We start from the raw sequence: 26,082 nt of genomic DNA, 5'->3' as shown, positions 1-26,082 counted from the left end.
CTATTTGCGTCTATCTGGGCCAGTTGTTGTTGTGTGTGCTTTAGATGGAGGGGATAATGGCCCCTGGCATCGCTTCAGACCCCTTCTGTGGTGCTCTGTGGCTATGGCTGCCTCCCAACACTGCCTGGAATGACATCCCATTGAGATCACTTCAGCACTTTCTCTACTGTGCATGTGGAATCTAGTTTTATTTCAAAGAGTACTTCCAGAGGGGAAAAGAGAGCGTCGTGGCGGGATAGGTGTGACTTACAAGGTTCGTAGTTTGGGCATGTGGTTGAAGCTGGAGACGGGGATGCTGCTGATGTTGTTGTTGTTCAGCGTTCTGTGAAAAAGAAAAAGAGCGAACAAAGTCACATCATCAGCGTAGGCGAGAAGAGCCATTTTTTAAAAATAAATAGTTCAAAAAGAGTTGCCGTTGTCCTCTTCCGTTCCATCTTTTTAAATCCATCCCCCCTCGCTCTCTCAGTTCTCTCTCCGCCTCTCTTTGTGGCATCCCGCTGGGAATATAGCACCTCATTCCACACAGATGGGAAGCCCTCGCACCTCCCACGCAAGTGTACAGTCGTGCATGCAAATATACACACATACAAGCGTGATCATGAGTGCCCTCAACTTGTAGAGACACACACACACGCGCACGCTTCCCTCGAACCCTGGGCATCAGCTGCGGCGAGAGAATCAGGTCATTTCAATCAGCCTAATAGCTCTTTACCATATTTCAACCTGCTCCCCCTTTTAACACGACCTGTCCTCCTCCCCCATAAAACCTATACATACAGACCCCATCAAAACAACCCCCCCGTCCCCTCTTACACCATTATGACAACCCTATCACTACATCTGCAATCCATCCACGCCATGAAAGCAGCCTTTAATGGCTTTTTTTGTCTCCCCACCCCCTGAAAATACCCCACAAACACACACATGCACAACACAGTCTTTCACCATAAAAATAACAAGGCTGTCAAAGTGCCTTTGTCCCCCGGCCGGCCCGCACTGTTAGTCTACATTGTTTCAGGTGGAGAGCTCTGACGGAGGCCTGTGATTATGATTTTTGACAAGGGATGATTAATTGAATGTTTAAAAAAGAAACTGAATAACGTGGTCACCAATGCGTCCGGGGTGGGAATGCTCACTTGAATGGGATTTTTGATCGAGATGGTTGGAGCTGCCTTGTCAGACTGGATGGGGTGGGGATGGGGGTGGAGGAGTGGTTGGGAGGGGGGTGTTAATGTGATGGAGGGGAACGGTGCTGTCAACTGTGTGGAACAATGAGTTAATGGAGCTTGGTCTCCATGATGCAGGCCCCCTCATGAGGCCCACTGGGGGTATTTTGGCATAATAACAGAGGCCGTACTAATTAAAGGTCTGTGCTATGTGTGTATTAGTTATGGTTATTAGTAGGGCAAAAAACAATATCTTAATTTAACTAAGTGCTTTAATGGAATGAGTCAGGGTGGGGCTGGACGAACAGCAACGCTTCAGATACTTACAGCACTTCCAAGCCTCTCAGAGCTCTGAAGGCTCCATCCTCGATGCAGCTGATGTGGTTTTTATCCAGCTGCCTGCAGAGCACACAGGAGAGAGAGGAGAGGCTTTGTTACACAAGACACAATCTCTCCGTCTCCCTGCGGGGTAGTTGTAATCATCGATACAGTAAGCAGTACACTGATGGACTATGGAAAATCGATACTGGTTTAGTCATCTCAGCTCATGTAACCCCGGAGTGGCAAGAAGGGACTTTAGTGATTGTTTATCTGCATCGATGCACCTCATAAATCTTGTGTCCGTGTGTGAACGTGCATCTAATCTGGTTAAGATGTAAATCACAGTTGCTACAAGCCGTCTTTGGGGAGCCGCTTGTGTGCGAGTTCGTCTACTCAGCAGTGATGTAGAACCCACTGAACATGCACACACACACACCAATATGTACAGAATGTTTAAGTTGCACAGTCTTCTGTTGTTTGCTCAAAGTAGCTTTAAATGTGATCTGATTCAACTGTCATCTACCTGGACATCTAAAGCTAAAGCAATGAATCAACTGATTAGATGTTTGATAGAAACTCCCGTAGAAAAACTATTTTGATAATTGATTAATCATTTAAATATGTTTTTTAAGCAAATATTCACTATTTCAAGCTTTTAAGTTTGGAACATTTTCAGATTTTCTTAGATTTCTATTAGGGCTGCACATTATGATAAAAAATATATCACATTGTGATTATTTTGACAGACATTACGATTAGTGGGAATTATCATATTAATAATTTTATTTTCACTTTAACAAGCTTGTTTTCTTATGTCTGGAAAACAAGATTTGTAGGCCAGTTCATCTCTGCAGCACTGCATTACTTCATTATAATGATGTTTTAAACATATTTTACCTTTATCAAAAAATGCTGACCCTCAATTTGGATATTGCACTTGGCCATATTGTGATTTTGATTGATTTCATTGTACAGCTTTTTACTATTTGCTGGCATTATATAGACCAGTCATTAAAGCTGCTGTAACAGTGCAATTTTTTTTGTGTGTTAAATTTTGAAATGTTCTTTTATCCCTGCCCACTTTATCCAGTCAGGACAGAGAGCTCCATAAAGAGGCGGTCCTGTCATGTAAAATGACGGCAAGGTTTACAGCAGCTTTAATCAATAATGAAAACAGGCCTTAGTTGATCCACCCTTACTGGAAAGCATGAAGTACTCACAGGTTTTTGATGTCTGTAGCTCCTCTGAAGGCTTTTCTGGGGATGGACTGGATGAAGTTCTCGCTCAGATCTCTGTGGAGACAACAAGCAGGAATTAGTCACACATAAACTTTTGCTTGAGGATGGCTTGGTTTGGTTTGTTTGGTCTGGCTTTAAAAAGTACCCTTTTTTGGAAGCAATATTAACAACAATTTCCTGTGTTAATGTTTGATTTCCAGTGTTTAAAGCGTGCTTTTCAACCAGCAGAATTCACAGCCTATTCAGTGTCGCTCCGTCTTTTACCACACTCATCGGAGCAGAACTGAAAGCTGAGGGCGACTGTTTTCTCTCTGCCAAAACCCTGAGGTGTGGTACTACATGGAGAGCTCCACTCACAATGCAGTGGTTATTTTATAGTGGCTGTATTCTTCACTGTTCACTCATGCTATAATTTGTTCTCTGTGCCTTGACCACGCTCTGGTGTGAAGTGCCAACCTCGCTGCCAGCCCGAACAAACGGGCAGCGGGGCAGCGACCAATGAGGGGTCCTCGCTGATCCAGTCGGGTGGATTCATTAGGCGCTGCGGCACAAAGGAAATTATCTTTTAGTATTGGGCTGTGTGTGTGTGTGTGTGTCCAGCGTTTAACGGTGGGTACAAATTAGGCCTTTGAAATGTGCATGTGTGTGGAAAGTAAGCGAGTGAGAGAGGGGAGGAGGGAGGGAGAGTGAGTGAAACACAAGTAGCCATAGTTTTAATTAGCAGAGTCTTTTGTCTGACGTTTAAATGGTGAGCTAACCTCATACTGAAAGGCTTTGCCCCTCGTCCACACACACACACACACACACGCACACACAGAGGGAAACTATAGGGCGCTGCCAGAGAGGCTCCTGTCTTGAAACACACACACACGCAAGAAGGGCTCCCATAGCTCGGACAGACGTAAACAGAGTACTTATGGTCGCCCATAGAAAAGATGAAGCCACCACAATCTATAAAACTACTCACACAACTGCACTCTTTGATGACTTCTGCTTATTTAATCATGATGTACGCCACAGCACGCATTCCCATGAAGCACACAACAAGTATCCACACTTATAAAAACCCCATGGGGTAATAAAATGAGATCAGGCTCACAGTGTCCCCATCGGGTCAACCTCTCCAGAACTTCCCTCAGAATGAACATTGCGCACACATTGTTTCAGCTGAGACACAAAAGAGGGGAGCAAAAAACACACCACAGCGGTTGTGTTGTGCAATCTATCTAATGAATGGGTGGTTGTGCCTTTATGGTGCCGGAGAAATTAAAACAGCGCTCCGCAGGCAACTGCAAATACACCACAATTAAAAATGGAATTTGCTTGTTTGCTTTATTGTTGTTTGAACATATCGGATCCAAGGCGAGTGTTGAACTTTTAACAAAATATGATGATCCCTTTTGCTTGAACATGCGTGGTTCAGTAGTTCATGGGACTCTAACACACGGTCCTATAGAGCTGTAGTTTGACAGTCGGCTGTAACTTGTTGGGTCTTGTCTCATCTTTACACTCTCACCCCATTAGAGGATAGGTGTGAGACATATTTTCAGGTTCATTATCTTATTTTGGGTTACTACTAGAACAGGTTGTCTCATACTGTCCAGTGTTTCCCCCTCTGTCTGAACAACAGAGCCACTAAACTGAACCAATTCCTATATGCTAAACTAGTCGCTAGGGACTCTGTGACGAGGTGCAATGTCACAAAGTCGTGGAATTAAAGGCAGGACTACTGACGAGGCGTTTCAGGAGCAGTGTTTTCTGTGGGAGAAAGGAGCTCCAGTTGGTGCGGACTTTGGCCATTTTAACTTTCAAGCCCTATTACATGCACAAGAACATGTATAACACACTGAAGGAAAGAAAAAAACAAAAAATCATAATAGGTCTCCTTTAACATGACATGACCATAAAATGAGCACTTAAATTCCTTATACAAACAGGTAAGCAATCCCATTATCTGCGTCACATTTCAACAGCACAGACAGCGGCTGTTGTTATCAGGTTGTTATTCTCACTCTCAAAAATGCGACGTGCATGTACAGATGTGCAAAAACAAAAAAACACACACATCGCTGGCTTGTGTTCAAAGAGAACATAAATATTCCGTCTAATGGCACTTTCTAATTTTATCATCTGAGGTTTTTCGGGGGTTTTATTTCCTCATCAAATCTGCATAACATCTGCTCTCACCGAGATATCCGGTGCCACACAGTTAGCAGGCAATTTAGGCAATTAAACAACAACTATCTATCTGTCCTGTCAGCCTGCCACATTTTGCAGGATCATATCCCGAACATCAAACCGTGCTTCATGTCTCCTCACCAAGCGAGCACGGGAGCCAGAATAGTTGTTCTCCCTCCAGCTCCTTTGTTGTTCTCTTGGCAAAACAGCCCGAGTGCAGAGTTGAAAGCTGAGTCAGTCTGGCACCCGGGCTATATTGGTGCCTCTTATCAAGGCGGCTCCATGCGAGAGGAATGCTTTTGGTCTACCTGGCCACGCACTCTATCTGATAACTAATTAGTCCTCTCACCTTCTCCTCACCTTCCACACACACACACACACACACACACACACACACACACACTGTACTGCATACTCTTAATACTTTCCCTCCGGACATATGGAGGAAGCGCAGTATGTCTTTTCCGTGTGTGTCTGTACGTGTGTGTTCGCTCGCGGGGTAACAATAAGAAATGATAACAGATTGCTATGCGAGGACAGCATTGTTTGAGCGCCAGAGGCTTCAGTACACTAGGTGTGAGGAGAGGGAGACAGACAGAGACACGGAGAGATGGAGACAGGCATGAGAAGCTGGAATGCAAGACGGGGCAGGACGGCTCTGACAATATGAATACAATGCTACGTGTGTAAGTAGTAAAATGAAAGCTCTGGGGTGGAATCCGCACACTAAAACCCCCATAATCCCATTAGCACGCTATAACACGATTGGCCGGAGTGATCTATATGCTCCCATTTATGGAGCTGTTTGATTGGATTAGATGCTGAGGTCGTGGGAGGTCGCTCTGTGACTGTAGGTCTGTTCTGGGACAATGCTTGCCCCAAAAAAAAAAAAAAAAAGGCCCCATGACAACCCTAAATGATGCTATCTATCGTGCCAGAAAGTCTGCCTTTCTCTCATTTACTTATATTGCCTTTCTCCCTCTGCCTGGTTTGTTCTCTCCTCTGTCACATATAACAGAATAATCACAGTGGTCATGGTTTGGAGTCCGCAGTCTTCTGTGTCCTTTAAGGATTTATCGACGGGTTCGACTCCTACGGGAGCCAGGGCGATATTAAATTTAGCAACGCTACATTTCTGCATTTACACATTCTCAAAACGGCAAACAGGACATTTCTGTGGGAGACCATGCTGTATTTTACATAGTCTGTGGTTGCCCCTCGCTGGTATTTTCTAAGCTCGGCCCCGGCTGCGTGTTGGCTCCGAGATGTTTGACATTTCTGATTAGTTTGGAAGCAGATTTTCAGGGAAGCACTGATCCCTTCAAAAACAGACATGATTATGTGAGAACAGTCACCACAAAGAGGGATATTGGCCACCATGGTCTCCATTGCTTAGTCATGACAGTAAATCTGATGTTACGGCCCTCCGGCAAATACCACCACAGTGCATCACTTGACAGGAAGCCCAAACATAGTTAACAAGCAAACTGGCACGAGCAGAAATGACAATAAAAACGGCTTCCTTTCTCTTTGTCCTTTGTTTCTCCATCAATTTACACCAATTTACACTTTCTGAAATGCGACTAAGTGAACCTCATGGTTATATGTGCCTTTATGTCTAGTTATAATTACACAAATCTATGTGGTTAGAGTTTATTTTTTGACTGGGAGGACTTCCAAGAATATATACAGTATGTGTTTAAGTTCAGAGTCCCTTCCTCCACTTCAGTTCGTCTCTCCTGTGGGAGTGATGGTTGTCATTTCTTTCGGCTGGTTCATAATAATCCATCCCATATATTTCTCCAATTTTTTGTTTGTATTTTGGTTTCCTATGATGTTATAATGTCTGGCAAACTGCACGAAACTTCCATCTTGTATATTTATTGTATTTGTGTGGGAGCTGGAGCATCTCCTCTGTTATATCAACACAACTTAGAATACAGCTGCTCTCCTGAAATCAACATGAGTCGGGGAAAGAGAAAATGTAGGAGACTGAGTCAAATCAGATATGTCACAAAAATAAGTAGTTTAAGTTTTGACCTGCTCAGTTTCTCTAACAACACAAAAATAATACAGACAGCAACAGGTAGGCCTTGCAAAGCCACGAAACTTGAATGTTAAAAACATTAGACCTATTTAGGGTCTCGTTTTACCAAAATAAAATGATGCACTGTTCGGTAATTCATGGAAGTATTGCAGGAGCAGAGAGCAGATGCAAGGGCACAAGTCATAACTTCCAGACTTTGCTCCACTTGCTCAGCTCTGTTCAGAATAAAAGGATTCATGGAAGCCGTCAGAGCCACGCCGCACTCTCCGCTGCCCAGACTCCTTCCATGCACTCATTACAACGCTATGACGACTATCCGGAGGCATGGCAGCGGCCTCCAGCCCCGCTCCAGGCCCCCAGGCATCTCGCAGACTGCTGTAATGATGTCAGACCTGCAACTTTTTTTGTTTCCTTATTTCCTGCACGCAGCATGCCCACCAGTCCTTTTTCATTACAGGTGTGTGAACCGATGCCCGAGTGAGCGAGAGTGAGTGTGTTGAAACAGACCTGGTATAGATTTACCTTAATGCACTACATGCCTCCGAGTGGGCAGTTAGTTCATTAATGTAGCCTGGCTCTCTTTAGGTGACGTTGCTCGCAGTTCATTCCCATTGTGGCCCTAATGATGAGGCAGCACACATGTTTTCAGGTGTGTCCTCGTTGCATGAGCCGTAGCCACTAACACGCTGCGGTCGGGACTTTTTTAAAGTTTGCACTCAAACAATGGTGTCGTTAAGTCAGTGTACAGCGCTCCGACAATAAACTCAGCTACTGATATACCTATTCACAAGAATCCCTGCAGAGTGTGTATCTGGAATAATTAGCAATGTTATCAGACATAGCTCAAGGCGCCTGGTCTGGAGATTAGCCGCACGTTGAAGGTAATGTCTGGTTCCTGTCTGATTCACATCATTAACCTCTGATCTGGATCTCAGTACACTGCATTAATACTGTACACAGCTCTCTTCTGCATGACACAAATACCTACTGTGGCTGCATAGCTGATCAGATGCTAATCCCACCAATTAAAAAAAGCAGTGTTAAAAGATTAGCATAGTTTTTTATGCTTATGATAATCACACTTTGAATCTTTGTTTTAATCTTTAGTTCTGACAGTAAAGCGAGTTTCTCAGGATGCTGCAGCAGCCTTTCTCCAGTGAAAACCCCTCAGGGCTCCAGGCTCCACCTCGTGCTTCTCTGTGGGAAAGCGATGCACAACTTTTAATGCAAAAATGAAAACATGCGCATGGACACATGTGCACACATGCCTACATGTGAACACAAACAATTGTCTCTTTCATACCCTAAAGATTTCATAACCTCCCCCCCACAGTTGGTTGACAGTGGCTGACACAGGGGATCATAAATCAGAGGGGATGAGCTGATGTTTTGATGCCTTGGTTTAAAAGGTTTCATTGAGGTGAAACACACACTGCCATTTAAGGATTTATGTGGAAGTGTGTACTCTGCACCATAGACTCTTCTACAATGACCCTGTTCAAACCAACTGTTCACTTTTACTACTTTCTTTCTTCTTCTCACTGTCTTTTTTTGTACTTTTCTGCTAAAAATAATATCATTTTGACCACAAAATGTGCGTGTTTTTAAAAAAAACAACAAAAAAAAACAAGGTAACCAGCTAGAAAATGTGATTGGCTTCTTTTTTGTTCAGTATGAAAGGGGTTTTTAAAGGTCTAAGCTATGTAGTTTTTCTCTCGCTGTTTTAAGACATGCTGAGGTTGTTTTTTTTTAAAAATAACACTTTCTCAAAATACGCAATAAAGTGAATGAGTGTAAATTTAAAGTTCACAGTACAGTACCCTGAAGAGTGGATTGGGAAAACGACTGTCATTTGATCTGGCAAATGTGGCAAACGACCGCTCACTGGAGGAAATTGTTAGATGGCTTTATAGCGGTCTTACATTTCAAAAGCAAAGAAAATGGCCTGAAAGTGCTGGATAGAAATCTTTCAACATGTAAATGACACCTTATCCACAGTAAGTGTGGACGTGGCTCGAGTTGTGCTTTCCTCTCAGCCTTATTTCATCACTCCGTCTATTCAGCCCATCACACATTTAGAGATCTATATACAGTTTAGCTAAGAAAAACATTTTTATCCCTGTCTTAAAATACAGAATAACCACATCCTGTAAAAACTTAACAACTGAGTTTGTGACTGATTAGATCTTGAAAAGAGGTGCCTGTGTATGTGCCAGTGTAGGTTCATTTATTCCAGGGTGTGTTTGTTTTCTTGATTTCTTTACTCGATTGCATGATAAGAAAATGTTTACCCCTGCCAAATGCTCTTAATTTTATTTGTCCATTTAAAGAGGGAGAAAAGGACAGAAAGACAGAGGGGGAATGTGTCTGATTACTTACTCATTAAGAGAGTTAATGAGGTGTGTGAGGGCTGTTAAAAGAATGGCAGTGTGCTGCCACTAACTGCTAACTACTTTCTTCCTCTCTGCACGGTGAAAAACCCACAAGTAGACGCACACACACACATAAACAACCACACACATAATCTGCGGGCTCTCAGAAAGAAGTGGCTCAACTTGGAAATGTACCAACAGGATCCTGCGAGTAAAGGAGCAATGCATTCAAATAAACAAACCAAACCCTGCATGCATAAATTGTTTACGTCCAAATCCACACTTTGTCTTTTGTTTTCCTAAACGGCTATTATTAGTGCTCAATTATGGTGCAGTAGCAGCAGCTCTGCTGAGAGCAAAATGTGGTGAGGAAAGAGAAAATGTAGGAGTCAAGCCATAAAAATGAGGGGTAAAGTCTTGCTGGGAACTTGACCATCTATAGACATGAGACAAATCCCAGTACAATAAAATAAATAAAGAAGACAGCAGCAGGCAGGCCATGCATGGCCATGAGCCCTAACTGGGACCTATCATGTGTTTGTATGCAAGGGTTTTATTTGTTCTTGTCTGTGTAAAAGATCCTGAACATTAAAAAGGTCAAAGTCAGCACCAACAGAAGCTCCTCTCTCCCACAGAAAACACTGCTCCTGAAACGCCTCGTCAGTAGTCCCGCCTTTAATCCTGTGACTTTGTGACATCACACTACGTCACCACGTCAAACATTCGCATAAGTGATGCCTAGCGGCTACTTTGGCACCTAATAATTGATTTAGCACAGCTGCTCTGTTAGTGTTAGCTGTGCTGGCTCAGGCGTGTGTGAGCTGACCAACCAGAGCAGACTGGGTTTTTGGTAGGGGGGCCTTAAAGAGACTAAAACAGAGAATTTCAGACAGAGGGGAATACAGAGTTGCTGCACTGGACAGTACGAGAAAACTGGTGTTTTCTGAGCAATAAAGCATGTAAACGTATTCTAGTAGTAACCCAAAATAAAAGTCTATACCTGAAAATGAGCATAGTGTGTCTCCTTTGAATATTTAAATAATTAGACCATGATTAGGTCTCATTTATGAAAAAAAAAACCACTATTAACACAGAATTGAAATCAGAATGTTCAAGTTTCGTGTCATTTTAATTATCAGCACTCAGAGACCTGAAAACTGTAATTAACTTGCAAATACCTCAAAAACTCAACTGACTCCTGACTTGCATCAGAAGACTTAAAAACAGCTCTCTGTCAATGATGTGGCAGCAGCAGGAAGGAGCAGGTAGAGGAAGTTAATGATGGCTCGATCAATTGTAGAAATGGAGCCATTAGCCCTGTCACTGGAGGAGCTACAACCTCCAACAAACTATAAGAAAGCAATGGCTGAACAAAGAGGAAGGCAAGGTTGTGAAGGAAGCGTCAGGAGGTAGATGATATTCTTTGATTAAGGCCATTTTCTGAGCTTCAGAAAGGTCTTGATAAAGCGGAAAAAATACTATGTTAACATTTATGTGTAGACATATCTTTGGTTTAGGTCCAGAGAACTGTAGAAGACAACAAACCCGCCGTGTCAGGCAGATGAAAAAAGAGGGAAGGTGTTAAGAGTGGGGGATAACATAAAGAGAATGAGGTGAGAAAGAGTATGGATCGAGGCTGCAGGGCCTTTGGGTGCTTGCCAAAACACAGGCCTGTATGTGTGTATGTGTGTGTGTGGCCCGGAGAGAGTGACTGAGTGTGTCTGTGTGCGGTCAAGAGTATCTGCGCCTTCCTTCTCACCCTCTCTCCCCCCTTCTTTCTCACCCGTCTCTCTCCGCACCTTCCCGTTACTGCTTTCTTTTCTCGCTACAATAAATGATAAACATGCCTCCTAGCTGCGTCTCCCTTCACTTTCCCTCTCTTTTCTCTCCCCCCTCGGTGTTTTGTACCTCCACGCAGCAGTCCGTGCAATCTGGACAAGGGAGCCAGACACCACCGCCACCATCATCATCATCATGATTACCATTATCATCTGGAGGTCAAAACACAGCGTTAAAAATAAAATCCCTCATTCGTGTTCGCGCAAATTATCATGCAGAGACACGCAGATAGAGTACACGCAAGCACGCCGGGTGTGTAAGGTGTTTCTCTAGTCCCTTTGTGGTGGAGATGAGAGGAGGAGGGAGCTGGATGGGAGCTCGGTGGGAGGAGGAGGAAAACTGCTGCTTTTATAAAGAGAGGAATAAACAAGCTGCTTTAGGAATACTCTCACACAAAAACCCAGGAGAGAGCGTCTCTCTTTCCTCCCTTCTAGGACTAAATATAGGCTCTACAAAGAACCCTAATGAAAAACAAACACTGCACTGATACCAAATGCAGCATAATTCAACAGCATCTGTTTGTCTTTGTAGATCTTTCATTTCTTTTAAGAGCTAATGTCAACAGCGGCCCTCCAAAACTAGTACAAACAACAGCCAGAGAAAAGGATGGAGCAGAGCTGCAAGTCACTTCACTTTAGTCTCTATTTCCTCTATTTATTTATATGGACTCTCAGGAAATAAGTCATCAAGCAGCATTATCTCATGGATCGCCATGGCAGGGCGCTCATTTATATGTTTAACCCTCTAATGTCTTCTATACATGCTGAAAGAGGGGGAAAAAGGAGGCCGTGCGGACGCATCTGGAGACGGTTTGTGATTTATTCGGATGTTGAAAAACACAGCTAGCATAACACCCTCTGTCTCCCGCTCTCATAATACACACACATCCACAAACTGTCTCCTCGTCGATGGGACCTAAAGGGGATTTCATGGATGGACTCCGCTCTAATCATCTGCAGCTCAGCGACCAATGAGAAACACACAGCGCTCCCAGACTGGAACACTCAACAACCACCAAGAGAAAACACGATGTCAGTGGAACTTATCAAGCCCACATGAGGGTTGACAGACACACGCACACACACATGGAGAATCAAGACAGAGCGAGTTTAACTGTTGCCCACATCTCTTCTTTCACTGTAAATGATTCATGATGTCTGTGTGTACTCGTAGGCTTAAAAATCCCAGATGAGTGCATACATTTCGCTGCCACCCGTGAAGCAAATGAAAGGGTTAACATGGCGAAGAAAGAAGGGAGAAAATCTATCCGTTCTCCCGGAGCCCTCGATTCAACCTAATTTCCCCCTGCCATTATGTCTTCTTGTGTTTCTGAGTGTGTCCAAGCCTTTCATTGGCAGTCAAGCTGAGTGATGGAGCAGGGCTGAGCGGCATCGATCATGACAAACGCTTACAGGCGCTATCAACTGACGGCGGGGTGTACGGTGGCGGCGCTTTGCACGGGGACGCGGGCCGAGCCCTGTCCATCCATCATGCTGTCTACCTGCCGGACAATGGGAGGGAAGTGTGAGAAGAACAGAGAGGAAGGGAGGGAGGGGTGAGAGAAAACATGCCTCTCAACAGGTCCATTATCACTGCCATTACCTATCCCCACATTAGCCAGCGGGGCTCACACCAAGCCAGAAATAATGATCTCCATCTCGGAGAATAGCCTGGAAATCATTTTGCCCGATTGGACTAATGTTTCACGCTGAGTCGGGACAGGAGTGAAAGGGAAGGAGACAGCTATTTAGGAAGACAACAAAGCCAATCTGGGTGGTTGCTCTCACCCGCGCACACACACATACACACTGTGTGGTCTTACTAAACTAGTTAAAGATGCCTCTTTGTAAACGGCTGGCTACCTAGAAAGTGGAACCTGATCCCGGAGATCGGATGACGGCTTTTCCTGGAAGAAAAGCGCTGGTCTGAGGTCAGTGTTATTGAGCCTCTATGATGACAGATCTACCACACATAACCACAGGCTGCTGATACCAGATCAGAGGACCGTCACTACGACGCACACAGTCGGGAGCTGTTTCAATCAACACGAGAACCGAACACACTTCAAGATACTTAATCGACTCCGTGCACTTGAGCCGCATCGAGATGCAGTGTGAGAAAAAGGTCAGGGTTAAAAAAAACACATGAAACGCAGGGAGTACGGAGATTTGATGAATGCTGACCAATATGAACCCCAGCATAGATCATCTTCTCGTTTCCTCTCTCTCAGGAGCTCGTACACAGCCTCCTCTATACTCTAGACCCACTGTAATGGAGAGTGAAACCTCCCAGTCATTACTTTAAGCTCTCACAGTCGCCGTCACACATGGAAAGTATCAGCGAGAGGAGAGGAGAGGAGAGGAGAGGAGAGGACTAAGCCAGAGGGAAGGTGAGCAGTGTAGCTACCTTCATATCGGGCCTGCTCTCTGTTCAAATCCCTCTGAAAGCTCAACTTAAAAACAGCCCAAAGGTACCTGCCTAGATACACACAGTCAAGGACACCCAGGCTAAATAGAAGAAGTCATTAAAAAGGAAAAAATGCATGACTTCCCTTCAACTCATCTTGTTATTGTTGGATCATTCAAATGCTGCTTTCTTTGCGTGTCTATTCGTTGTGTTTAAACCCAGTATTTCTGCAGATAAAGACGAGGCCACACTGATATTATTAGCATAGGATTATGTTCCAGCGGTGGCTGCGTAGGATTGTTCCGAACTCTTGTGCCCTGAACATTTCCGATAACTCAAGACTGCTGCAAAGTCCAAAAGTCCAACTTTATTGAAAAAAAATGTATTCGTAATCATTTCCAAAATTTATCTTACATAATATTCTACTTCAATCGACATGTTTTTGCCGTTTAGCCTTTAAAAAACAACATTTTCACAGCAGTCAAAACACTGTTTGCTCTCTGACAACACTATAGATCACATTTATACAACAAAATAAACAACAACAAAACAATCTCACTCCTTTCAAGACGTCATCACTTTCATGCCAACAACAGTAAAGAGATTCTGAAGAAATCACACATTTTCAGCAAAAACTATTCTGATAGAAAGCTTCGAATATAAAAAAAACGACATCCAGCAGAGCCTTATGTATTACATATGCATCATTTTGCTGTGGGGAAAATAAGACAGCACTGCACCGAGTGGGAGATTGAGCTGTCCCACAGCACAGAGGAGAGGAGAGAGGTGAAGTGATGGAACAATAAAGGCTGCAGGCTCTACCCTCCGTTACCCATACTGCCTCCTGCTCACCGTGATGTATGAGACAGGTGCATTGTGGCTGACGTCAAGTCAACAACTCACCCTGGGCATGTATCACCTTATCTTTAACAGGACACGCTCACATGCACACACAGGCACACACATACCTCGCTTTTTACTCTCTCTCTCACACACACACACACACACACACACACACACACGTTATCTTACTGCAGCAAGACAGCAATGTAATCAGCAGTGTGTCAGGCCTCCCTGTCCCTGTATCTCTGCAGTCAGAGCTCCACAAAACACACAGTATAGGTGACTAGTGGTTAGCTGAAGACAAGAGCAGCTGTTAGACAAACAAAGATGGTGGAAGGGGGAATTCGACTTGTGCGTCACAGTGTACAGCAGCATCGCCGTAGGTTCCTCCACTGCAGGGAAATCAGGCAAAGCGTCTGATTTCACCTGTTGACAGCACCCACGCAGCACTGTATGACTCTGTCAAACATTACGACGCTACATTCTGCTTTTATTGCCGAAAGTAACTTTTCACATTCTTTCATTCACTTTGTGATATAGAATAACGTAAGGAAAGCGTGTCTGTCTTTTCACTCACTTGATTGTTATAAAGTGCCACAGCTAATAACTATTTTCATTAATATGCCAAATATTTTCTCGATCATCTGATTAAAAAATGGCATTTAAAAAGTTTCTAGAGTCAACGTTTTCTTTTTAAGGCAGCAGTCCAAAATCCATAGTCATCCAGTTTACTATAACAGACGACTGATGATTCAGCAAATATCCACATTTGAGATGCTAAAACCAGTTTTACATTTTTGTTTGAAAAATAACTTCAGTCAATCAATTATCAATATTGTTGCTGATATGTTCTCATCAATTGTCTGATTATTTCAGCTTTAATTCACTTTTTGATAGCACTTTATAACAACCATCATTAATAACTGGTAAACTGATGGTAAATTCAACTTTAGTTAGTGGTTAGTTCTTTGTTCACAAACAATAAAATTATTTTAAAAAACAATTCACTAAGTAATTGTTTTCTGTAAAGTTGCAACTGATGCTTGGAGTACTTTGTAAATGGTCAATAAATAATGTGTAATTCATCATCAAACATTATTTGGCTGCAAACTGATGTTTATAAAACTTTAAATTGCCTAATAAATGTTTTTTTATTATTATTTGTTAACAGTGAAATAACTATCAACAAAAGTTGAATTAATTATAAATGTACCATTTATTAATGATGGTTAACATAAAGTGTTTTTGAGAGCAAATCAGGCAAAAGAAGAAGATGTCTGTTACAAAAAAAGCATAAAGGGTAAGAGGCTCTTTTCTTCAAGTTGTCTCTTCACTGTGTAAGAAAAGACAAGCAGCCCAGGCCGACTCATCACAGTCCTCTGTGCAGAAGCATTTTTGAGGAGTTGATCAACAGCTAAGGCCGAGCCTTCGTCGTAGCTACAGCAGCTAACTGTGCTGATGTTTTTAAGACCGAACAACACTTAAAGCAGACAGGGGCGCGAGAATATACCGATCCTCCAGAGATAACGCTGTCCTATAACGAGGGAAAACACCACTAATTCACAGTACAGTGGATGCACTCAAAACAATGGTATGAGGATTAATTCAGCCTGTGTGCTCGGGAGTGTTCAGTTCACATCTCCATCTGCTCAGCCAGACTGCACTGCTCATCCCAGACAGCCTGTTACATAAGTAAAGAGGTAAAGGTTAACCACTGGTCAGCTGGCACTGTGTGTGTGTCTGTGGGTGTGTGTGTGGGTCTGTGTGAGAAACAAGTTTGAGAAGGCAGCATTTCCTCCCTGTGACAGGTGTGTGTACATGTCAGGGGTCAGTAAAGGCATTCATGAAGGTATGAATAAATAACTGCAGGGTCTCTGAGACTATGGAAATCTTCCATGAATATTGCATGAGGCTGTCAGGAAGGCAAACGGCTACATTCAGTGCCTGAAAAACAGACACAGGCAAACTTTTAAACTATGTTTTTAATTCCTTTATTTTACTTCAGCCTCTCTCAGAATCATTACTCCTGGTTTTTTTTTATTTCTGTTTAATGCTGTCGTTCTTTAAATTGTTTTCTTTATCTCTAAATTTCACTTAGGTTGCTCATAATAAATTTGTGTCATACCTCCTCTTGTCTGGCCACATTTGAATGTCGGTTGCTGTTTTCTTTGAGTTTTGTTTTGTTAAATTAATGCGAATACTCAATGCCCGTTTCTATTAATGCTGTCTTTTTGTGGGCTACGGCTACTACAATTCCTCAGTAAAAACTGGGGCTTTAAGTAAAAAAAAAAATAAAAGCAATGAAAGTGAATCGAAGCCTCTAGGCTTTCATTTTCTGCCTCTCTTTCTATCACTGCTCTTAATTAACTTCGCTGCATAAAGAAAGTCATTCCACAAGAGCTAACGTCCCAATACTTTTCAGATTCAATTTCACTCAGGCAGCGAGTCAAAACCCCAACTCTCGTCAGCGTGTGTGTGTGTGTGTGTGTGTGTGTGTGTGTGTGTGTGTGTGTGTTTGCGTGCAAACCTAATGTCGGGATGGGCTCTCAGTCCAAACTAGAGGTGCAAGGCCAGAAATTGCAGAGGTGCTGGTTGCTAGGAGACAAAAGGTACCCAGCTGGAATTGTGACTAAGCCTTGAGGGTAGTGTGTGTGTATGCGTGTGTGTGTGTGTGTGTGTGTGTGTGTGTGTGTGTGTGTGTGTGTGTGTGTGTGTGTGTGTGTGTTTGCAAGCATGCACATTTTGTATGTGTGTGTTCTGTTTGTGAGAGCAAGACTGAGGCTGGCAGAGGAAGGAGAGGACAATGGAGTTGGTCCCAGCTGTGCTGCAGTGGGTGGGAGTCGTCCTGAGAAAAAGAGCGTAACAATGGACATCAGTGACTGCTCTGGATGTTTACTCTGTCCTCCACGCTGCTCTGGAATACCCTCATCCTCCCACACTGACAGCCCACATACAAAGCAGGCAGGGGGAGTGAGTGAAGCGAGCGTTACAACCACCACATAATGACAGACAAAGACAACTATTTCAGCTCGTGGATATGGATTCTCTGCTTCGACAAGACATTTTCAATTATTCTTCAGACCTCAATGAGAACAGTTTTCATTGGATCTATTTCTTTGGTTAAAAGTGGTTCCAATGTAAATTGTTGCAGTGAAGTCTGTGGATTATCCTGCACAACCGTGAAACCCTTTCTGGAAAGACACGGTGCTTTTGTGTAATTTTTTTCACTGCTGTCACTTGCTGAATTAAAATTTCATTCACCTCCTTCGAATTTAGCCGGCAACACAAACCTAAGAGCAGAGATCTATAAAACCTGCCTCCACGGTTTGATGACACGAACGGCAAGAGCGCGATTTGAGTCAACCGCCCCTTTAAGGCAAAAACTTTCACCACAGAGGGCCTTCTCGCCTCTTTTATTCATCACCAGCTTGCATTCCTTAAAATATTTTAGAAGTGTCACATATGGCCTGGAGGTGTGTTCATTAATGAGTGGCCAGCCTGGAGCAGCAGATGTGATCTGCAATGCTCAGGAGATGAAGAAGAGGCCTGAGAAGACTGAGCTTTCAGGGTTAATGAACCCTTGCAGAGGTGCAGCCGTAGGACTGGATTATTACCACGAGGGCCAAACACACATACCAGAGACGCACATACACAGACAGACTGATGCTTAAGCATCTCTTTGTCTACTTTCAACAGCAAACTGAATCAATGAAATAACTTAATCACTTCAAAGGCAGCATAATCTTTATGAGTCATCTTGACAAGAGCGACTAAAGATAAATATAACCCTGCATGAAGGAAACAAGTCTTTCCTTTTTGTAACAGATAGAGTTCAACACAATGGAGGCTGAAGCACATCCATCATCATCCACAAACATTAGCATAAAGACTGATTACTCCCCGGGGCTGCGAGTCGTATGTGTGGAGTAATGAATGCATGCCAGGACAGTTAGCGCACTGTCGCTAGCCAGATGAGGCCAATACCTTTAGATAAATTACTGAAACAATGACAGCTGTGATGGATAAGTGTGAATACAGTGGCTTTTTGTTCCATATGTGTGAACACTGAATCAAGTCCAATCGTACGACGAGTTGAACTAACATGCCGCTGCGCTGGCTTGTGTGATCACGTCTCCGACAGCATGCGTCTTTGTGCGCTCTTGAAAGCAACTTCTGGATCATTTTATTGCCATAAGTTCTGCATGGATGCAGATTCATAGCCGCGGGGCTGAGAGCATGCATATTTGTGCCTATGTGTGTGTGTGTGTGTGTGTGTGTTAGAGAGACTGGTAGCCCCCGAGGAAGCTGTGTGTCACAAAGCCAGCCTGGCATTCACTGGAGGACCAACTGCCAGAGCAGGGGGCATGAAATTAAAACTCACCACCAAGGAAAAAAGGGAGAGAAAAAAGTGAGAGGGAGGAGGAGGAGGAGATGGAGGAGGAGGAGGAGGAGGAGGAGAGGAGGGTGGTGGTGGAGGAGAAACAAAGGATAATAAAGATGCAGGGGAGGACAGGACACAATAGGCTGGCAATATAAAATCACACAAGTCAAATATGAAACAAAAGAAATTTGCAACAGCAGCGTGGAAATGTGCTCTGCATTAATGGTGCCTGCCGAGCTTCTCCCATACCATATCTGCGCCGAGGGGGGAGAAAGAAAGGATCTGACGAAAAGAAAATCCTGCAACTATCAAGAAAACCACAAGAAAGACCATCAACTGTTGGGAGAAAAAGTGCCGCTGACCCTCAGAACTTCCAGTCATATATCATCATATGTGTTGACTTGCCTTGTTGCCAGACATACATTTGGTTCGTGTTTCTTGGGATGGCAATAGATCACCCCGCTGGTCTAGACCTAATCAACACTGAGGCTGTGCACAGATCTGGCACCCACACACACACACACACACACAAACACACACACACTACGCTGTACGTCTATGTAGGCGTCCTTTCTACCATTTTCAACTCTGACCTCTACAAAGAACAGGAGGCCCCGAGAGGCTATGATGGATATGCCAGACACAGAGTGTGTGTGTGTGTGTGTGTGTGTGTGTGTGTGTGTAAGCACACTTTAGTATGCTTACCTGACAATGCTACATTTTCTTCAGTGTGTTTTACGGCTCTGTGCAAATCGTCCCCTCGGCTACCCCGCGCACTGGCACCGAGAAGGTGTTTACTGAGAAAATAACACACGCGCACGCACATACACACTTTACTGCGCGACGCGCTCGCGGCTGGGAACAGCCGAGCGGATGTCCTCTCTCCGAGGTTCCTATCTCACCCTAGCTGTGACCTCTCACCCGTGGCTCTGTGAGTCAGGCTGGGAGGGCCCTGAGCGTGACCGATCCATTAGACTCCTCTGACAAGGATGAGGATGACATCTGAACCCCCAGAGGCCGGGGAGGGAGGGAGGAAGACGACGAACAGGAGGAGGACTACTAAAAAGAAGGGAGGACATGAGCTGTGGGGGTGAGGGGGAATGAGACGCCTACAATATGAGCAGTCAATTTGAAGAAAATGGGTCAATCTGTTATTGATGGTCTCTGTCCTTTCCTGGTTTCACTGTTTTTAGTTTTCACCCTGATTGTTCTTTCTAGCTGACTGAATCAGGTTGCAGTGATTTTATTCACAGAATCAAGTGTGTAACAGAGTATAAGCCAGCCAAAGTAAAAACAAGAAACAGCAGAAGAAAGCTTTGCAGTCATAAACAACAGCACCTGACACCTGAGCAGCTAACTTATTAGCATGTGTTTGTGCTGTCTTCACATTTCCATCAGAATGAATTTGATTAGCATCAAAATGACTGGATGAATTCCTCTAATTGATGCCATCAGACCAAAACTGCTGTCCTGATCGTTTAACCTGTGTTCAGGGGGAGTGACGGGATGCAAAAGTGCCCTCTTGGATGCTGCTATGGTCGATAAAACAGGGTAATTCTCTGTGCACTGGTGCCCTTTTTATTTTTTTCAGCCCTGCCCCTAAAACATCTTGGGTCAGCCACTGGTTTTGGATGGACAAGACTGACTGAAATGTTCAATACAATCTAATGTCTCAAAAAGAACTAAATTGACTTAAAACAATCAAAAACTTAAAACCATTTTCATTGATAACAACTAGATAAATATATCCAAACTTTTAGTCCAGTAAAACTTTGACTGAATTGAAAACAGGATGACTAAATATGACATTTGACACTGACAAAGACAACATTAAAAAAATAGCTGATTCTTCTTCCAACAGTCGCCAACTCAACTTTGGATTGGCTGAACAACTTGACGTTTTTTAGGTATGAACAACAACGTTTTTTATGATTCTGAAATGACAGTTGAACAACTGAATAAAAGTGTCACAGATAGCGAGAGATACCTCGCTCCAGGCTGAAAAGAGAGACCTTGGGAGGAAATAAAGGAAGGAACTGGAGTGGCTGTGTGAGAGGGTGGGAGGTGGGGGGGAGGGAGGAGGAGGATGGGACCTTAAGGATGAGCGGGTGAGAGTGACAACCCCGTCTGGAATGCCTTTGTCTGCATAGGCTAATATTTGCTGTTGGATTTTGCTTTTTCCCCTTCTCTTATTCGCTGTTGACAGAGAGGAATGAAAAGGCAGATAGCCAGCGGGTTACCTAGTAGCAAGACTTTTGTGTGTGTGTGTGTGTGTGTGTGTGTCTGTGCATATGTGTGTGTAGCCAGCAGGTTCCCAAGCAGCAGGTGGTGAGGAGAGGCTTGCGGTATCGAGTTTAGGAATCTTGTTTGCTGCTCAAAAGTTGCTGCTGCTCTCCCATTAACTCTGCATAAAACCACAAACACATGCCAAACACCCACCAGAGATGCGTGTGTGTTGTGAAAGAGACAGAGAGAAAAGGATGAAGACATACAAACTCCTCCACACATGGTGCCAAGATCCCCTCCACCTCCATCCCCTCCCCTCCCCTCACTCCTCCTCGCCCCTCCTGGGGAGTCAGGGGTTGCGGCAGCCTGGGTGTCTGCCTGAAGGCCAGTCTCACAGCGGGCCAGTCACAGCGGCGGCACTTTGATGTCTTTGTGGCGAGACTCCGTGCCTCATGTCCACGCTCATTAACTTTGTCAATGACAGATCAATGTGAGCCTGCAGAACGCTGCGCCGCCTCAAAATTACAGCCTATTTACCATTCTGGGTCTGAGTCTGGACCGGCCTTGGCATCGCTCCGAACAAACACACAATACAGCGAGGGACCAAGCGACTGTTTGCTCATGATAGCACCCAGTTAACAAGAGCAGCCCCCTCACACATGCGAGGAGGATATTGCTCCACTTAACTCCGGCAGCCTGACTTCCTCCGACTTAGTCCTGGCAGACAGCAGCCACATCTCTTTACATCCTGTAGTTCCCTGTTTAATGATTAGGAGATTATGGCCCTTCTATCTTTTTGCACCCTAACGTCAGTCAGACGGATGCAGCCGGCCCGAGTGCTAAACCATGAGAGCAGTCCAGACTTGTCTCTCACAACATGACCCACATTGTCAAGATCCAGCACTTAGCACCTGTAAAGCACTTCTCTTAAGTCTGTCTTAAGTGTCTTGTTTTATTTCCCACTCCAGCTCATTTATAGCTTATTTTTACTGCCTTTCTCTGCTTTTTGATGGCCCGAGTCAAGCGGGATTAAAACAGAATCTCTTTTGCATTGCAGTTTAAGCTGCAGCTTGTGCGTCTTTCTCACATTCTCTGCCTGTCGTTGGGTACCAACATTTTCTACAAGTGACACTTTATTCAGGAGGTTAGTAGGAGTATCATGAGTGTACTTTTTTCAACAAAATCTTTTATTCTTCATTTAACAAACTTGGCAAAAAGTCCCAGTGCGTCAGTCTTTCACATCTTAACACAAACAGCCTTACAAGAACTTAACCTAAAAAGTCTTAGTCATGATTTCAATGAAAAGGAATTTGTTAACTTGAGCATTTGATGCCAACTTTTGATTCTTGAAAGTGATCAATATTTAATGCTATGAACACATTTCCTTCAGTCTCTATATTCAGGATCTAACAATGGCCCTCTTTTATCTGAATGATGATATATTTCTAAAATTAACATCATTATAGTTCTGAAAGTTTTGGAAAAGTTGGCAAATTCTCTCAAGTTGTGACCAAACCTTTAATCTGAAAGCATGAAAATCACCTAAATGTAATTTAAGAAGGTTTTAACACAAAGGTGACCCTGCAGTTAGTGAAATGCTTCACATCAACTGCTGCACCCACATGCAGTCCCCACATGCTCATCACACACACATGTAATGCCCCCCCACACGTATACCCACAGACACATGCCCTCAGTAACTCACAGGACACCATGTGCACAACATGTGCACACACAAACAAGTTCTCACATGACAATCCACGAACACACACACACACAAACACATGCACACTGCGCCTGATGCACGCAAACGCACACAGCCAAAGAGATCATCTGCACTCTAAATATTTAAAAAGACTATTCCTCTGTCTGTAATTAAAACCACTGCAGCATTCCGAAGCTGTATCCCCTACCATCAACCCATTTCTTCCTCTCTCTCTCTCTCTCTCTCCATCTCCTCCTTTGAGTCTGTTGTTCTCTCTTCCTTCCTCCATTCTGACCTTTGCTTCAGTTGCCTAGAAATGGGATGTTTGAAAATCTTCCAAAAACAATGAAACTGTGGGAATCCTCTGTGCAACAACTGCCCTCTCCTTGACACCCATGAATCCCTCTCTCTCACGAGCACCACCACCACCACACTCACAGCTCATCGAGAATGGCATCGGCTCATTTACCGAAGAGAGAAAGTAAAAGGTCAGGTTTTGTCTGGAAGGTATAGGCAGCCGACTCTCCTGAGGAGAAGCTTGCCTTTCCTGAGAGAAGTAATGATATGTTAGGACAGCCCGCAGAGCAAACACAGGAACCGTGAGTCAGCGCCACACACTGTTTGGTTACAAAACTCAGGGGCTTCTGTCGTGCCCGGGCCTGCGGGGATACCGGGGGTAAATCCTCACCCTGCCCCACCGCTTCCTCCCATTAGAATCTGCCCAAATCCTGCCTTTATCACTGTGTTTGCTCTGCTGAGCTCACTAATGCTCTCCAGCCTCTCTCACAAGGTAGGTGTTTATATGCATGTGTGTGTGTGTGTTTGCTTTGGCCTGCATGGTAATGCTTCCCATCCCTTCACCATCAACATGGATGGAATGCGGAGTGTAATGTGACGAAGGCCTGCGAGTGGGAACACACACTTAGACGCTCACAGGACAGACATATGTTCCTGGAAAGGAGAGCAACAGTATAATCCTCAGCTCCAGTAGCCATAGATGCAGCGTGTGCACGTGAAAGCGTGCGTATGTGTGTGTGTGGAGTTGTAAACAAGCACTTCTCATGAAGTGGAGATGGTCTACGGAGAGCTGCTCTCATTTCAAACATCATTTATTTATTAGCCCCCTGTGTGGGACACACACACACACACACACACACACAGTGACACACGCGCATGCAGTGACAGAAATTCTGCAGTTTATTCCATCACGCACCAGCGATCAACCTCATTCCCTCATCCTTTTCTTTCCGCCCCCTCCCTCAGTCTCCCCCTCCTTCCTTCCTTGAAATCGATGGAGTGTTTTGTCACCCAATGCTGCGTTTCGTGCAATATTCATCTGAAGAAAAAAGCTCATCTCACACTCAATGAATTTTCATAAACTCTGTTGGGTGCTGATTGGTAAATGAAGGGCTACAGGGCTTGACACACATGCACGTACGGCCACGCACACACACACACTCCAACAACCCCATTATCCAAGCTTCGGGCGAGGGCTTTGTTTCGTACCATTGGAATCTGACAGTGATTTATGGAGAAGGGGAGTCACACTACACCCTGATACACACAGCAACACAAAGCAAGGTTACTGGCCCAAACATGGGTACAAAGAAAGGTTACTGCTCCACCAACAAAGCCACACTGACAGCAGTGCACGCTGTGGTGCGGGGTCAACACCACATCAATGCAGCCCAATGGATGAATTCAGCCGAGCCACTAAATGAATGCATTTGCCGCTTTCAATAACTTGTTTTGATGAATTCCATGAATATGAATCTCTCCGCTCCCTCACTCAATGATTCCTTAATGACTCTTCCGGAAACTCTCCCGATGTGGCACTGAGTCCAAGTTTATGTGCCAGTTTCTGGAGTCATTTTCTGCTGCATTACCACTGCGGTTTTGTCAGAGCGGTGAACTCTGAGAGGCCAGGCACACCCTGCCTCTCAGCGCAGGTATGCCCTCCGCAGTGCCAGGCTTTCTCCTCTTCCCTCTGCGTAGGCATGTTGGATCATTTTCATATCTGCTATCGGCTACAGCTCAGGTGAGGACAACACATTCCTTCTCACTCATTATGAGCGATGAGAACACACGGCAGCGATTTAGCTGGAAATCCGCAACAGTTTCAGCTCCCCGGTCAGCCTTGGAACACACACACACGGGCACTGCAGGGGGGGAAACTGACTCCTGAGGGAATGCTTTTTCCACACGGCAACCTCACAGCTTTTCTGCAGCGCGTTGCAAAATCCATTCTGGGTGCTAGTGTGCTGCTACTCACGTTCTTGCTGGGACAGAACAGAAAGCTGTGACACACTGTCTTGTAATGTCAGCAGGCCCAGATAAACAGGAGGATGAGATAAAAGGGAAGTGTGACAGACAGACGAGGGGCACAGAGCAAAGTCTGCCAGTCTTGTGTGTTAGAAAAAGTTGCATAAAAGACACCGATGACTCACAGACACATAACGCTGACAGTGAGTCATCCTTAATGAAGCTTAATTTGGGGGTAAAACAGTGGTGGTTGGTTTTGCTCTAAGGGCTCAGGGATGAACCGCAGAACCTAATGATATCAGAGAACAAGCCTCTGCAGCTAATCACGCAGTCACGTGGACTATAGACTGTACTGTAGAGGGAGAGGAAGAGGAATACAGGCGAGGACGGGCCTCATTTGAATAAAGGTTCATTTACTAAAAAATGTCGCCTGACGTTTTACTCATTTCACCACTCGTACTCTCTTGATGAGTGCTTCAGTTTTGCAAACAATAGTATAGTTTGTGTGTGTGTGTGTGTGTGTGTGTGTGTGTGTGTGTGTGTGTGTGTGTGTGCGTGCGTGTGTTTGGTGGAGCTTTTTCTGAAAGCCACTCCAGGGCTCTCCAAGGCCGGCCAGCCACAGCCAGCTTGACGATTCAGGATCGGAATTCAGGAGGGCGGTTGACAAAGAGGCTCTCCCCTGGTGCGTGTTTTACAGAATGAGAGGAGCGCAGAGTGAGGATGGAGAGAAAGAACGAGCGAGTGAGAAAGAGAGAGAGAGAGAGAGAGAGAGAGAGGGTGAGGGATGAAAGAGAGAGAGCAGGTGTGAGTGGCTGAAACAGCTCTGACAACTCAAAGACAGTGGTCCATTCAGCGCCGCGTAATTGCCGTTACAGTGGCTGCTTGTTTCTTTAATTTCCTCTTTAGAGCGATACGGCAGCTCTTGTGTTACACATTAATTATGTTTTCTGGGATCCCCTCGCTGCCCCTCCCCCTCCCCGTTGACTGACAGCTCGGCTGCCTCCTGGCCCAGCCTGGCTCGGAGCAGGGGAGTGGGTGACTGAATAGGCTAATAAATGGTGAAGGAGGGGTTGGTCACACCCCGGCCTTTTGTGCCAG

At 44.5% G+C, this 26,082-nt stretch overlaps 1 protein-coding gene across 2 annotated transcripts in view; it reads right to left on the bottom strand.

Moving 5' to 3' along the window:
* The window catches only part of slit1a (slit homolog 1a), a 93,616-nt gene that overhangs the window by 39,615 nt on the left and 27,919 nt on the right, over positions 1-26,082 (bottom strand). For both annotated transcript variants that reach the window (XM_084376108.1, XM_084376109.1), the window contains exons 5-7: positions 2,708-2,779; positions 1,494-1,565; positions 251-322 (exon numbers count right to left, since the gene is read on the bottom strand). In XM_084376108.1, coding sequence (XP_084232234.1) covers positions 251-322; positions 1,494-1,565; positions 2,708-2,779 — 216 coding nt within the window. The remainder of the gene's footprint in view (positions 1-250; positions 323-1,493; positions 1,566-2,707; positions 2,780-26,082) is intronic.

The sequence above is a fragment of the Pagrus pagrus genome (genome assembly GCF_965226575.1).
Source record: "Pagrus pagrus genome assembly, chromosome: 15".
In the NCBI taxonomy this organism is placed as follows: domain Eukaryota; kingdom Metazoa; phylum Chordata; class Actinopteri; order Spariformes; family Sparidae; genus Pagrus; species Pagrus pagrus.
Note: the sequence above shows the minus strand (reverse complement) of the source record. Positions and strands in the feature narration are given on the sequence as shown.